The sequence below is a fragment of the Schistocerca serialis genome, chromosome 4 (assembly GCF_023864345.2).
Source record: "Schistocerca serialis cubense isolate TAMUIC-IGC-003099 chromosome 4, iqSchSeri2.2, whole genome shotgun sequence".
NCBI lineage: Eukaryota > Metazoa > Arthropoda > Insecta > Orthoptera > Acrididae > Schistocerca > Schistocerca serialis.
Window position 1 is genome coordinate 329,675,681 of NC_064641.1, and position 16,795 is coordinate 329,692,475.

At 43.8% G+C, this 16,795-nt stretch overlaps 1 protein-coding gene across 1 annotated transcript in view; it reads right to left on the minus strand.

Annotated features, from left to right (window-relative positions):
• LOC126474443 (solute carrier family 22 member 13-like) overlaps positions 1–16,795 on the minus strand; it is a 131,748-nt gene that overhangs the window by 89,411 nt on the left and 25,542 nt on the right. The window contains exons 2-3 of the mRNA XM_050101914.1: positions 10,436–10,593; positions 3,197–3,365 (exon numbers count right to left, since the gene is read on the minus strand). Of these exons, the coding sequence (XP_049957871.1) occupies positions 3,197–3,365; positions 10,436–10,593 (327 nt within the window). The remainder of the gene's footprint in view (positions 1–3,196; positions 3,366–10,435; positions 10,594–16,795) is intronic.

Genomic DNA, 16,795 nt, shown 5'->3' on the forward strand with positions numbered 1-16,795 from the left:
GGACCAAACTTGTCTCCGACGTTTTTTACAAAAAAAGATGGGTAAATGTGTCCCCACACGTCCTAGTACAGATGAGGTAGCAGGAAAGTGTTTAACCCCATTCCAGTGAGCCTGGCCCTTCCTATGATGGAAGCAGGGAAGATGGCTCCAGGGTCATAAGAAGCATCATGAAATGATCCATTACCAACAAGATAGATGGTCATAGAAGAATGGCCAGCTTTTTGGAACTTGATAGTTTCATATGCAAAGCATCTGCCCTGAGGTGTTCCAAGGCTTCAGAATGACAAGCAACCACTCCTAGACATGCATGGGGACGCAACAGTTTGGGTATCAGAAGTATGATGCCAGTATTGTCAGGGTACTCAGCCAGGTAGGTACCTAACAGCCTCACCACACAGACTGGCTGCAAGTGCTGGTGACCTAGCAGGGCGGAGAGTGCTTCAGCAGGAAGGAAGAGGAGAAGGAATGAGGGAGAGGAATCCACGTCATAGATGCTAGGAAGAGAGTTCTGCCCCAAATGGCTTACACTATGGAGAGAAAATTTGTAAGCGGAGGTCAAACTCTAAAGGGAAGCCAAAAATGTCAAAAAGGAAGGATCAAAAAGAAAAAGGGGAACAAAACCGCAAGGAATACAGGAAACCAGATGGATAGCCAGGTCAGCGTAAGTAAGAACACTGAGGGGAAGGAGAGGGCAGCGGGAAAGGAGTAAAGATGGGGAAGGAGAGGGTGGGGAAGGAAATATAGCCAGGGAAGGGAGAATGGGCTGCAATAGATCGGGGCCCCATTTGCGCCATGCACGAACTCACGGAAAAATCACTAGCCCCTCAGGGGTTAACTGGGTGTTGGTACCTACCAGCAACACATCCATTCTGCGAGGAGTTGGAAGAGAAAATATCTAAGAAACTATTTTGGTTTGACTAGCAGCTACGGAAATGCAGGTTCATTTAGACATAGCCCATATGTCTAAGTAAACATTATGCATCTGAGGTACAGCAAGTTCCCCAGAGGTTGCCCACTAATGACTGGTCCTCCTCAACAGCCATGCATCTCATCAGTGTTCAGCGCACCCTGAGATTAAGGGTTTCTTATATGGACTCCGTGAGAACATTCGTAAATATTTGCGGTACTCTGTGCTGCTCCCACATACTCGTGGTAAATGATGGACGTTCTACAACCCATCTCCCAAGATAACGGCAGGCACGTTCAGCATACCGCACTTCACGAAGTTGGCTACCTCACATTTTCAAACGTCTACTTCCTCTTTTCTGTAAAGAACTTCCACATCTACACTATTATATTTATTTCGTCACTACTAGTTTCTGGGTCGAAGCTCAATATTCAAGGGCTTAAACTCTAGGCCATGTGAGCTGTCATCGTACTACCTGGCATCACTACTAACCAACGTTCAGACAAAGTATCTTTATCATTTGTAAATGTTACAGCATGAAGGATAAATATCAGGTCTGGGTGAACAATGGAACGTTCAATTCACATTGATTTGTGAATATTTCTCTTTGGAAAAACTGAATATTCCCTTAATAGTACCTTACTCAAGCACCACACTTCAAAGGTAGTGATTAATTGATAAATGACCTCAACGATGTAAACATAGTACCTCTTACGAGAACTGATCTACACTCCTGGAAATTGAAATAAGAACACTGTGAATTCATTGTCCCAGGAAGGGGAAACTTTATTGACACAGTCCTGGGGTCAGATACATCACATGATCACACTGACAGAACCACAGGCACATAGACACAGGCAACAGAGCATGCACAATGTCGGCACTAGTACAGTGTATATCCACCTTTCGCAGCAATGCAGGCTGCTATTCTCCCATGGAGACGATCGTAGAGATGCTGGATGTAGTCCTATGGAACGGCTTGCCATGCCATTTCCACCTGGCGCCTCAGTTGGGCCAGCGTTCGTGCTGGACGTGCAGACCGCGTGAGACGACGCTTCATCCAGTCCCAAACATGCTCAATGGGGGACAGATCCGGAGATCTTGCTGGCCAGGGTAGTTGACTTACACCTTCTAGAGCACGTTGGGTGGCACGGGATACATGCGGACGTGCATTGTCCTGTTGGAACAGCAAGTTCCCTTGCTGGTCTAGGAATGGTAGAACGATGGGTTCGATGACGGTTTGGATGTACCGTGCACTATTCAGTGTCCCCTCGACGATCACCAGTGGTGTACGGCCAGTGTAGGAGATCGCTCCCCACACCATGATGCCGGGTGTTGGCCCTGTGTGCCTCGGTCGTATGCAGTCCTGATTGTGGCGCTCACCTGCACGGCGCCAAACACGCATACGACCATCATTGGCACCAAGGCAGAAGCGACTCTCATCGCTGAAGACGACACGTCTCCATTCGTCCCTCCATTCACGCCTGTCGCGACACCACTGGAGGCGGGCTGCACGATGTTGGGGCGTGAGCGGAAGACGGCCTAACGGTGTGCGGGACCGTAGCCCAGCTTCATGGAGACGGTTGCGAATGGTCCTCGCCGATACCCCAGGAGCAACAGTGTCCCTAATTTGCTGGGAAGTGGCGGTGCGGTCCCCTACGGCACTGCGTAGGATCCTACAGTCTTGGCGTGCATCCGTGCGTCGCTGCTGTCCGGTCCCAGGTCGACGGGCACGTGCACATTCCGCCGACCACTGGCGACAACATCGATGTACTGTGGAGACCTCACGCCCCACGTGTTGAGCAATTCGGCGGTACGTCCACCCGGCCTCCCGCATGCCCACTATACGCCCTCGCTCAAAGTCCGTCAACTGCACATACGGTTCACGTCCACGCTGTCGCGGCATGCTACCAGTGTTAAAGACTGCGATGGAGCTCCGTATGCCACGGCAAACTGGCTGACACTGACGGCGGCGGTGCACAAATGCTGCGCAGCTAGCGCCATTCGACGGCCAACACCGCGGTTCCTGGTGTGTCCGCTGTGCCGTGCGTGTGATCATTGCTTGTACAGCCCTCTCGCAGTGTCCGGAGCAAGTATGGTGGGTCTGACACACAGGTGTCAATGTGTTCTTTTTTCCATTTCCAGGAGTGTATTTGAAAAGGAAGTGTTGGTGTTAGTAGCAGTACCAGTTCAATCTATGAACGTAGCGCTCCCGCTGAAAACATACACATTTGTTAATGAGGAAAAAGATGATACATTCATTTCTGTTTAACATTCAGTTCATATCACCTGAAAAATGAAAACAATGCAAGACAACATAATGCAGCAAAGAGGAAGAGAAAATTCCAATAGGGCATGATCCACGCCACCAGGCCAGCCGCCATCATTCCAGCTCCTGCACAAAGGCACGCCATGGCGCTGATAGTCGTACGGTGCTTGATGCTTGTCAGTTCGAGTCCTGAAACCAGAAAAAAATGACCCACATAAGTACTCGTGCATTGAATTATGTATTAAACAAAACGCTTACTTTCGAGACCCCTCCGGTTGCCCTGCAAAATATTACTCGAGAAATCGAACTATAATCCTAACATTAGAACAAAACGGCAGTCTTATGCCTAAAGTACAACCGTATTCGAAGGAGTGAGCGTTGTTACCTCAAGTGCAATCAGGAATGTTTAAAATAATAGTTTTAAAAGATTAAGATGTTTAGTAATTCAGTTATTTTGTATACAAAACTAACCGCTAAGTGTTATCAAAACTGATATGTAATTAAAGAGAGTAATGACTAAGGCAGTAGCCATTACGTCAATTAGGGGATTTACGGTTGGACAAAGACGCGATGAAATCCCGCCTTTTCATGAGTCTTTCTATGAGAGTCGTTCTATAACTGTCTTGGTGAAAAGTTGCTTGTGTGAACACTTGTAAGCCTTTGTAAACTTTGTAAAAATGCTACTTTTGGAATCAACATTTACATATCAGCTGTGCATCACCGGCGGAGTACGTTGGATCAAAGTCAGTATTTCAACGATAAAATGGACGTTAAAATGCATCTTATGGATGTTGATTGGCTACTGGTACAAGGAATTTAGTAGGTTATGTGGATTGCAAATTGTTGTATGGCGCCAAATATTTAAGTGATTCAGCTGTGTGAAATTACGTAGCATTACCAACAGAAGCAAAGTAACTGCTCACTGAAGCAATTACTTGAATATTTTTATTACATGTGTCGTGCAATCATTGGACACGTTCTCAGTAAGCCATTGAGCGAAGTTTTCGTTTTGTGCAGCCGACCTCTCTTAAGTTTAGTGCTTTATTTTGAATAATTGATATTTTGTTCAGTGAATATGGTGTTATATATTTCATTACGTAAGGAGTGAGTGCAATCCAGTCCTGTGTTCTATGTACCTAAAATTTGTTTGCATATTCAAGAGTTATAACGGAAAGCTGATATAATTTTAAATGAATATGTTCTGATGTCTGAAATGCAACGGAATCAGCTAAATATTATTTCACCTTAATGTAGAAAATATACCAACTGGCTGAGGAATACACAACAAAGCAGACTTCCAAAGGTAAAGCGCCAAATCACTTATTAAGCAGCATAAGGACTGTGATGACTGCAGTTCAGTGAAAACATTGTTTTTAATGTGTGTGACGAAATTAATGTTATTAAATAACATCAGTACAGTTTTAGCATCGTGTTCAGTTGAATATTGTCTTCCACATATTTACGTTAAAGTGAAAAACTGCTGCAAAAAAATTGTTCAAATGGCTCGGAGCACTATGGGACTTAACTTCTAAGGTCATCCGTCCCCTAGAACTTAGAACTACTTAAACCTAACTAACCTAAGGACATCATACACATCCATGCCCGAGGCAGGATTCGAACCTGCGACCGTAGCGGTCGCGTGGTTCCAGACTGAAGCGCCTAGAACCGCACGGCCACAATGGCCGGCTGTAATTAATTACTGAATATTAATAATTTACTTATTGTTCAATCTAAAGTTAACATATTCAGTGATTTTAAATGAAACCAGACCCAAGTATTTCTGCTCTTGTGTTCCATTTGTTGTGTTAGCGTTCCACCACCTGTCATCTCGAAGTTGTGAAGTAATTATCAGCACAATTATTATCTCCCTTCTCTTCACATTAAAATTCTAATTAAATTTTTGATGTGTGGTAGCTTGTTTCCAGTATTGTTTTGGGAAGTCCATCGCATACTAACAAATACAGAGCAGCTACTGCATGCGATTGGTACCATTTCAAAGTCGGATGCCTCATGGTCAATTGGAAGTTACTCGTTTGGAAGTGACTGATTAACTAAAGCGAGACACAATCATCGCCCTCTGCTCTGGAGTCCTTCAAAGACAAGATCTGCAGTCGTAGAACGCCAAGCATTTTGTTTCGTGTCTGGCGACAAAAGACTAATGCTTTACAAGACTGAAAAAAGTGAGTCTTAATTATTGAAGGACATAAGCTTGAAAATCGACGGGATCGAGAACTATAGTAGTATCAAATGGTATCTTCCGCAACAGAAGCTAGTGACAACGTAATGGCAAGACATAGCTGACTAACAGTAAGATAGTTAGGTGACCTTGGAAAGTTCTACTGTCAGTACTGTGAATAATTAATTAAACACATATCCTGCTACTAAACTTCAGGTTACTTATGGTTAACGTCACAGCGTATAATGGCATAGAAAACATTACTCCTCGGTGAGGTAGCCTATCAGTCTCCGATCACAGACATGGTGTTCCATGCACCATGGCACCCCTGATTTTCCATAAACGGTCCGAGATATCTGAACCACGTTTTCGACAAGCACAGCACTCATACAAAACGATTAATTTTTTTACAAAGATTTCGAGAGATCTTGAAAGGGGAGAATGCAATGATATTACGTTGTGTAACGTAGTAACCTAGTTTTAAATGAAACTTGTAGGTAATTGTGGCTACAGAGGGGTGACAACTCCACTCAAAACGATTGCGCTAACTGTGCTCGAGAAAACCGGCACCACACAATGTTAATAGCCACATTGGGCAGGACGACGTCACCACACCATGGCAAGACCCATGTTTTGAGCTACGTGGCTGGGGAATGGGTAATATTACAATAAATGCGCCTCAGAGCTGTATAAATAGCTGTGAATTTTGAGACAGATTCATTTAGTGTCCAGCACCACCACCACCACCACGCCTGGGCCGCAACTGGGCACCGCCAATTGCAGCCATGGGTTTGAGACCAGGTCGGGCCACCCACTTCCTGCTCTGAGTCTGCTGGTGAGTCTTGGTGCCACAGCACTGTCGACTTGCCGCCTATGCCTGCCATCACTAGACTCCTGCTATGGGCAGGAGGTCGTGTACCATGCACGGTAGTCTTTGCTCGCCTCTGTGGTAAGCGTAAGTCCAGCCTTTGTCGGCAGGTGTGGCCATTCTACAATGGCAAACCGTCGTAACAGAAGGAGAGCACACTGATGTCAGGGTCTTGGCCCCTATCAGATTGCCAACTGTTGCTGAGCCTGATGTCATCAACACAGGATGTCCACGCATGCATCCCTTCGCCTGAGTGGAAGCCAGTGGCCTGCTAGCCATTACCATCCTGAGTCACTTGAGTGGGTTGTGCAGCCCTCACATTGCTAACAAAGTCTAATAAAATATTTCTCTCGACTACCAGTGTGTCACTGGACCCGTCACCTCCACCACTAACCCAATCAAGTGCTGTCAGTACTCTGTAGGTGGTTTCTCTTAGCAATAAAAGTTTTTTTCTTTAATTAAATGGTGATAAATGTGAGGAGCAAGGCTACCATACAAATCAGTTTTGCCTTAATTGCCATGTAAACGGCCTATTATTGACCATTTCTCAAGCAAACGCACAGGTCAACAGCCTGTTATGTGGTCACAGTACCACAGTACAGATTTGTACGCAGTGCTCAATCAAATTAACCAAAGAACCAGTGCAAGAGGCGCCGAAATTACTATGTAAATTATTTAAAGGTAACTATTGTGCTTCATCTCTTTGATTTGGAAATATTTTATCTGTAACTTTCTGCGCAGCCTGGGAAATTTGGAAAATAACTCAAATAGAAAGTAATGTGGTATATATCTCAATGCTTTTTTTCCACCAATTGCTGCAGGTCTTTGATATCGCTGCCCATCAGCAGTTGACACTGATACTACCTGTCTTAATTTTGTGGCTGTTCACGGCAATTGTCATCCATTGTATTATATTCTGATTACTTCTGCAGCCTATCACTGTCATCAGTCTTCTTTATTGTCGTTCACTATCACTCCATACACGTTTTACTTACCTGCCCTATAATATGATTTTTAATCAACTGCTATCCCTCTCTCATCTTCCCGTCATTCCCACCGAAACGGTGTCACAGTTTAGATACAAAAATAATTGTAAGTAGGCTGTTTAGGTTTCATGTTGGTAACGACACGTAGCGCTCTGTATGAAAATCACTGACTGTGCTGTGTGCAGTCAGTGGCTGGTAGCCATTGTTGGAATATTCGCTTGTGTAGTGTTGGGCAGTTGGATGTGAACAGCGCGTAGCGTTGCGGAGTTGGAGGTGAGCCGCCAGCAGTGGTGGATGTGGGGGGAGATGCCAGAGTTTTGAGCGAACGATCGGGACGTGTGTCCGCCAGAAAAAGGAAATTTGTAAAGATGGATGTCATGAACTGATATATAGACTTTTGAACATGATTAAGGTAAATACATTGATTGTTCTCTATCAAAATCTTTCATTTGCTAACAATGCCTATCAGTAGTTTGTGCCTTCAGTAGTTAGAATCTTTTATTTAGCTGGCAGTATTGGCGCTCGCTGTATTGCAGTAGTTCGAGTAACGAGGATTTTTGTGAGGTAAGTGATTCATGAAAGGTATAGGTTATTGTTAGTCAGGGCCATTCTTTCGTAGGGATTATTGAAAGTCAGACTGCGCTGCGCTAAAAATATAGTGTGTCAGTTCAGTCTCTTTAGTAAAGAGAGAAATGTGTGAGTACGTCCAGTTTTGCTCAGCTGTTTGGAAATGAAATAACGTAAGAGGTTTACCAGTACAGTCATTCATAATTTTTCTAAGGGGACGTTACATAATCACTGAGCAATCTCTGCGAAACCTCATCACTCACTGCAATATCATGAGCAGCACCGTCGAGATCTCCACCAGCATCACCACTACCAGTGGCAGCATCAGCAAATCAGCAATACCAAGGGCGTACCCAGGATCTGAACTAGGGGGGGGGGGGGGGGGGGGGGCAGGTCATACTAGTCTCAGGAAACAAGGACTCGAGACAACATACAGCACTTCTTATTAGATAAAACAATAAACCAGTGAAAAACTGCTTTTAATAAACATTTTAAATACAAGAATGCACTTGTACAATCCGAGAAAACATGCAGCATTTCTTATTAAATAAAACAGTAAACTAGTGACAAACTGCGAATATCTTCTAGGGGGGAGGGGGTCAGCTGCCCCCCCCTTCCCCTCGCTGGGTACGCCCATGAGCAGTACCATAAACACTGTCAAATTCTACATCCAGGATCTAAAGCTCAATGTAAGTCGTCTACGTCCACCAATTCCCTCCAGTTCCTTAAACATTCTTAACACCTATCACTTATAGAAATGTACAAGAGGCAATACATTACAGGTATACGAGATGGAATTAACTCCCATTGCTTCTAACTGATGACTGCAGAAATCGATTCCTTTATTTTATTCCACCGTGAAGCCAAGTTACATAGTTATAGAGACAGTGTCTTAAAATAAAAAGTGCCTAGGTTTAGTAGTTTCCATTTTTTACCATGTAAGCAGTAAATCCAGATACATAATGCTGCTTTTCATTACACGAAAACCACTTTGTAGTACATGGTTACTATCCATCACAGACTACTTTCAGACCAAAATCTCACAAACAACCCGTCCTCCTCGCTCCTCTCCAGCCATCAGTTCTGTGATAAGGGGAGAGAATTCTACGACGAGAAAGAAATTTACATAAACCAATGAAATATCCAAAATGACTCGCATTTTATCTTCCTTACACGTACATTTCTTGAATACATTTACGAAATTGGCTATCTTAACAATGAGACACCCTTATCCTACATTCAACTGTAAATTCGTAGTGTGTGTGATCTATAACTTCATTTAATCAAAGTCTGCATGAAATCTCCCCTATGCCTCATAGGAACTACAATCAAGCGTCTGCTATTCCAACATTCAATAGCCATCCATTTTCAATACCATGAAGAAATTCTTCTTTATGTACCCTCACTGTCCCGGTTGGCCCTGCAGTCTTCTTCAAATCAGTTTATTTGTGCACTCCATATTCCAGTTAAACGCCCAAGTCAGTTACTTTCGGGATGAACTAAGCTCTTTATTCACCTGCGTAAATACAGGGTGATTCAAAAAGAATACCACAACTTTAGGAATTTAAAACTCTGCAACGACAAAAGGCAGAGCTAAGTACTATCTGTCGGCGAATTAAGGGAGCTATAAAGTTTCATTTAGTTGTACATTTGTTCGCCATTTCAGCCAATAAAGTTTTTGGTCCCTTTTTCTTCGAAGGTGCTACTGTAACTGGAATACAGTATCTGGAGATGTTAGAGAATTGGCTGTTCCCTCAGCTCGAACAAGAAGCACAACAATTCATATTTCAGCAGGATGGAGCGCCACCACATTGGCACTTATCTGTCCGTAACTACCTGAACGTCAACTACCCGAGGCGATGGATCAGCCGCCAGGCAGCCCGTGACAGAGAACTTCATCACTGGCCTCCAAGAAGCCCTGATCTTACCCCCTGCGATTTTTCTTATGGGGGTATGTTAAGGATATGGTGTTTCGGCCACCTCTCCCAGCCACCATTGATGATTTGAAACGAGAAATAACAGCAGCTATCCAAACTGTTATGCCTGATATGCTACAGAGAGTGTGGAACGAGTTGGAGTATCGGGTTGATATTGCTCGTGTGTCTGGAGGGGGCCATATTGAACATCTCTGAACTTGTTTTTGAGTGAAAAAAAAACCTTTTTAAATACTCTTTGTAATGATGTATAACAGAAGGTTATATTATGTTTCTTTTATTAAATACACATTTTTAAAGTTGTGGTATTCTTTTTGAATCACCCTGTATTTTAGCTTAAACTCTCCAGCCAACCCTACACCATTATCTTAATCTCACGAAGAATCTACAGCATCATTCCTCTTCAAATAGCATCAACAGCCAGAACCCAATATCCTATCTGTAATAACAATCACAATTCTTCCAAATCCAAACGTCGCTATCCTCTGCTACTAACTCAATCACAACTATTCGGTGCTGGACGGCAACGCTGGCCCCCACTACATTAACACCATCTGTAGCACTAACACTAATCACGTGCTCTGCAGTACTGCTACTACTACTACTACTACTACTACTACTACTACTACTACTATCATCAACAATATGCACGTCCAGAGAAAAACAAAGTTGAACGTGGTGATCATTCACTTCATAAAACGTTAGTCTATAAACGTAGAATACCTTACCGACAGACAGTGATGACTCGAACATTGGTCCACTTGCAGCTGCCACCAGAGACACCCCCACAGCAAATAACATGGGAATAGATGGTGCGAGAATCAGCACGACCCTGCTGATCATGTGGGCTGCCAAGCACAGGAACTGCTGCCAGCGGCGGCCACACCTGCAGCACAAGAATAGATAACAAATGCCGAGTGGACTCCATTCCACTCCTCCCACAGAACGGTAATTCTTGGCGTTAGTGGAGATCAGGTCCTGGTCCCTCGAAGGCAGTTACACACTCTGGATAGTCAAAGCATCAGTATTTTTGTGCATATTAGGAAACTCGGGAGTTTTTATTTATCTATTTATTGCTATATTTCATTTTTGTTCAACTAGGCACGTTTGAATGATGTGAGAAAAAATGTAGTATGCGTAGACCTTATTGAAAATAAACAAATTGAGTCACGAAATACAGTCACTGCTCTGCAAAACTTATGGACAAGATACATGAAGTAACGTAACATATTAACAACTCATTTAAAATGAAAGAATGTGGGGACGTCACATGACATGAGGTCAGTGTGACTGTAGTGCCAAATGGGGCTAGTCCCACAAGATGAGGCAGTTGAAATAATGAGAACAAACAATGTTCCAATCAGTTATAGTGCATTGTGGTGGTGTTCTTCATTACTCATAGCTGAGAGACAACATTTGGATGACTTCACAAGGGGAAGAATCAAGAAACTCTAAGGAGTGCGAATTTAATGTAGCCCAGGAGTACGGTATTGCTCCCAGTATTGTTTGATATGCATGGGGAGACCAAACCACAGAGACAGCTGCTCGAAGGAGATAAGATGGTCGACCACGGCCAATCACAGCAGCAGACGACAAATACATTGTGTTACAAGCAAGAAGGGACCCATACCAACTACTGAATGTTATTGCACCCATATTTATCACGATTGCAAGAGAGGGAATCTCACACTCCTCGGCTGCCTGGCGACTGCATGGGGATGGACACTCTGTCTGAAGATCAGTAAGTTGTGTTTCATTGAAAGCATCACACCGGAAGTCTTGCTTGCGACTGTTTCAAGAGCATAGATATTGGACCAACAAGGACAGGGGTCGCATGCTTTTCTCAGATGACAGTAAATTCAATATGAGTAGTGGTTCAGGGTGTACCCTCATATGGCGAGAATTGAGGTCACGTAATGCACCAAAGAAAATTGTTCAACATGATGTTTTGGTGCTCGTGTTACGGTGTAGAAAGGCATAATGTTGCGTGGGTATATTGACCGCCAGATCTATGGAAACGGTACACTCGCTGGTCAATGTTATTGTTACGCTGTACTACTTGTCCATGCGCGTTTTTTCATTGGTTAATTCGACACTGACCCCATATTTATCGATAATAATGTGTAACCGGATTGAATACCGTAGGTAGATGAGCTCTTGGAACGAGAAAATATTCAAAGAATTGACTGGCTTGCCCACACCCTCCGGTTTAAGTCTCATCGAACACTTGTGGGATGCGTGAGTAGCGTGGGAACACGTTTCAGAATATGGAACTCCGTCCTTGGTGATCACACGCCCTTTTTAATAACAATGTCCCACATTTTGAAATGTCCAGGGGGCCATCATAACTTCAGTGTAATATTATTGTCTTTGAATAAAAGTGCCTTTCTTTTCCTCTCACTGCGTATTTATTTCAGTTACTTTCTGTATTGTAGCAGTTCTTTTTATGTACAGCCTAAGTTTAATCGAGCTATGTTATTTACCAGCGACGCATAATGCAGAAGCTACTTTCATCCTTATCTTTTGCACATCAGTGTATTTTAGCGACTTACAAAAATATTAACGCAAGAAAAGTGGTGTACAAGGGTAATTTACACAAGAACGTCAGCATTCTAGAAAGCGAAGGTTATGCAAATGCAGATAAGAAAGGGCAGTTATTCAACAAATCAATTTTTTCAAAAAAAATTGCAGTCTTGAAAGAAAGGAATGGAAAAAAAGGAACGAAAAAAAGAAAAAGGAACGGAAAATCTGAAATGGAACGGAAAATCTGAAATGGAACGGAAAATCTGAAATGGAACGGAAAATCTGAAATGGAACGGAAAATCTGAAATGGAACGAAGCAAGCAAACAGGCGGCGACAGTTTCAAGCAACTGCTTGTAGGAACACGATAAAGTTTGCTGCATTAAACATAAATAACTGAAAACAAGTTCGAGGGGATGCACAAACAAACGATGAAAATTTTGTATGAGAAACAACTGATACAATTTGGAAGACAAGCAGTACACAAATCAACAGTGCTCATTCATTCAATGACTGACTTCAATATTAGAATCGTTCAGTTATTGAATCAGTAACCTAATGACGAAGTAAAGTCACATGATGCGTATAAAGCAGTTCTAGATTAAAAAAAAGAGAGGTGTCTGGAGATGGTAATATTTCAACGAAGGTAATGTGCTACAAAAGTGACTTGTGCCTTTCACAAGCAAGGAGATAGAAAAGACGAAAAAAAATCTCTGTCCGTTCTGCCAATTAACTGTGACGTATAAGCAAATCACTGAAATTGTGAACTACTGCAAAGCAAAACACTGTTTTTCAATCGAAGTAGGCGAAAGGAAAATGCTGGATTTAGAAGTGGGTCTAGCATGATTGACCAATTTCAAGTGGGGAAATAAATTCTGCATTTAATCGATAAATACTCTGACAGAGAAAAAATCGCAACGCCAAAAACTAATGTAGAGTAAACAAATTTCTGGGATACAGTTTTACACAGATCAGCTAGAACTTTATGGCCACCAACCTACTACCGATATGAACACCTCCAGTCGACAGCAGCGTCGCCCGGCGAGGAATAACTGCCAGTCGAACACAAGCACGGTGCATGTAATATCAGTGAGTGTGTAGAATGGGGAAGGCGCGCGATCTGAGTTTGACCGAGGGCAGATTGTGATTGCCCGGAGGCTCGGCACCGGCATTACGGAAACTGCGCGACTTGTCCGGTGTTCCAGAAGTTCTGTGGTGAGTGTCTTCAACACGTGGCGATACCAGGGGGAAACCACGTCCAGACGTCAAGGGGTTGGGCGGCCACCCCTTATTTAGATGTCTGACGTCGTAGTCTGGGCAGACCAGTAAAACAGGACAGGCGGCGAACTGTGGCAGAACCAAAATCAGACTTTAATTCTGGGCAGAGTACAAGTGTGTCTGTACACACAGTGCACCAATCACTCCTAACGACCGGTCTCCGCAGCCGACGACCCATGCATGTGCGAATGTTAACACAACGACATCGGCAACTGTAACTGAAATTGGCACGTGACTATCGGCCCTGGACGTTGGCGTACTGGCGGACCGTTGAATGGTTTGATGAATCCCTATACCTTTTTGATCATGCCGACCGGAGGGCCCGAATCCATAGTCTTCCAGGGGTACAGTTCCTTGACACCTGTGCCGCTGGACAGTGACAAGCTGGCGGCGGCTCCATTACGCACTGGGGAACATCCAAGTGGGCATCCACGAGTCCAGTGGGGCTTGTGAAAGGCATCATGGCGGCCAAGGAGTGTCAGACTATGTACACCACTTCACGACGATCATGTTTCCTGATGGCAGTGGCCTTTTTCAACAAGATACTGCACTGTGTCACAATGCCAGGTGTGTGATAAAGTGATTCGAGGAACACAGGGGAGTGTGTGCTGGCCTCCCATCTCACCAGATCTGGGATGCGATTGAACATGGCGTCAGAGCTCATAAGCCCTCTCCGCAATTTACAGGAATTAGGTGACTTATGTACGCGCAGATGTGGTGCCAACTGCCTACGGCGACCTACAAAGGGCCCATTGCTTGCATGCCAAGACATGTCGCGGCTGTTGTCCTGGCCGATGGTGGACATATCTGCAATTAAGTAGGTGGTCGTAATGTTTTGCCTGATTAGTGTATTTAAGTGATTAATATTGCAAGATCACAATCTGACGTAAGCGCGAGATTGGCCATTGTAAATGTGAAATTCTGGTACATTATTAAGTGGTGTGACCGCCAGAGTGTTGAATGCAACCATGCAAATGTGCATGTGCTGTGTTTTACAGGTGCCCGTTGTCAGATTGTGGGATGGAGTTCCACGCCTGTTGCACTTGATCGGTCAATACAGGGACGGTCAAATGTAGTTGTGGATGTCGCTGTAGTTGTCGTCCTATGATATCCCATATGCGCTCAATTGAAGATAGATTTGATGATAGAGCAGGCCAAGGCAACATGTCTAAGCACTGTAGGGCATGTTGGACCACAATAGCGGTAGGTGGGCCAGCATCATCCTGTCGGTAGAAACACCCCTGCAATCCTGTTCATGAATGACAGCGTAACAGGTTGAATCGCAGAACTGACGTACAAATTTGCAGTCAGGGTGTGTAGCAGAACCTCGAGATGCTCCTGCTGTCATATGAAATCACACCTCAGACGGGTTCAGTCAAATACATCAGCTGTCAAAGTAACCGATTTGTAACATTGCATTGTGTCACTGTCGTGCCAATTGCTACTCAGATTGCTGCTGCAGATTCAGTATGATGCGCCAGAGCTATACGCCGAACACGATAGTCTTCCCTCTCGGTAGTGCCATGTGGCCGTCTGGACAATATTCTTGCTACTGTACTTTCTCATAACCACTGCTGCCAGCAACGATGTACATTGTCTACGTTCCTGCCAAATCTTTCTGCAGTATCGCAGAAGGATCATCACCCAGCTTCTTATAGCCATATTACACAACCCCGTTCAAACTCAGTGACGTGTTGATAATGGCGTCTTTGTCGACTCAAAGGCATTCTTGACTAGCATCAACTGACCACGTCGAATCTCAAAGGTAACTAATGCTCACGACTGTTACAGCGTGTATGTCAAGAAAACCTCATTTACATCGTTATAGTGACGCTACTAACACCACTCTCATGCGACTAGTCCGAAATTTGAAGAGGCATCATCTTTCAGTAACAAAAACACGCCTACCAATTTCTGCTTATGTCACAAAATTCCTTGGTGTTGCAACTTTTCCTGTCAGTGTGAAGTACAATTTTGCAGGATACTCTAACGCTTCGATGAAGCTTTTGAGTAAGTTTCAGCAAAACCCATCCCCATAGCTGTTGAGAACAGTATCTTCATTCAGCTTGCGTTAATGAACTGAAAAATGTAACCGTTGATATTATCATCTGCATTAGATTTGTTGTCCGCCACCGTAGCTGAGTGGACAGTGGCCGGCTTGTCATGCAGGGGGGCCCAGGTTCGATTCCCGGCTGGGTTGGAGATTTTCTCCGCTCAGAGTCTGGGTGTTGTGTTCATCATCCTCATCGACGTGCAAGTCACCGAAGTGGCGTCACCTCAAAAGACTTGCACCAGGCGATCAGGTCTACCGGCCAGGAAGCTCTCGCCACACGAAATTTAATTTCATTAGATATGTTCACGATAGCAGGAAATTCAGAATTACTAGCAGATAGGGGATTTAAGAATATTTCGTATTACCAAAAGTATTCTGTTATCGTGGAATAAATTTTTAGATTCTTAAGCTATGAAAACGAAAAAGAAATACATGTTACTGGAATATACTTGAGGCATCTTCGCAATGGCTATGATACTGTATTATGTGCCTCCAGATACAGTATTGTTTGTATGAAGTCCAAGAAATTAACAGAGCGAGTTCTAAAGCGTGCGACAATATTAACAACAACAAAACTAAAGTTATGTATAACATGTGGAAAAGAAAATAGTAAAAATTACCAATGATGTCGAGGAGCAGCTGCTGCGTTTTCTTCATACTTGGGGCAGTTAAGACTACAAATTAATGGACAGCGACACGAAGTAACAAATGGCCTGGAGAGCCTTTACTAAATGAATACCGTTTGAGACGTAAGCATCTAATGTATGCGAAAACGAAGTCCAAAATCAGTGTACATGACAAGTTTCGACTGATAGCAGTTGGCTATCGGACATAGCCTTTCAGTACGAAACCTATTCAAAAATTAAGTTTTATTCAGAGAGCAGTAGAGAGATGCAGTATGTTGTGTAAATTGTTAGGACAGATAAAAAAAATGTTACAGGGAACAAAATGGAAGACGTAAGTAATAGGGTAGTGGGGTTACAACCGAAATTTTGATATCAAGTTGATATGCAAATTAATTAAATTGATCAATTAATCACCCTAGCACCCCGCCCCCACCCACACCCACCCCCGCCCCTGGAAGACGTCACATGTTTTTTCAGCCTGCACGAGTGCCCCAGCCCCTTCCTCCCCCCCACCCCAACCTACCCTATTGGCGGGATTTCGAATTTCGGCGGCAGTTAAGAATTTTCGCTGTAAAAATCAACTGGCGGTTCAGAGGACATAATATTTACG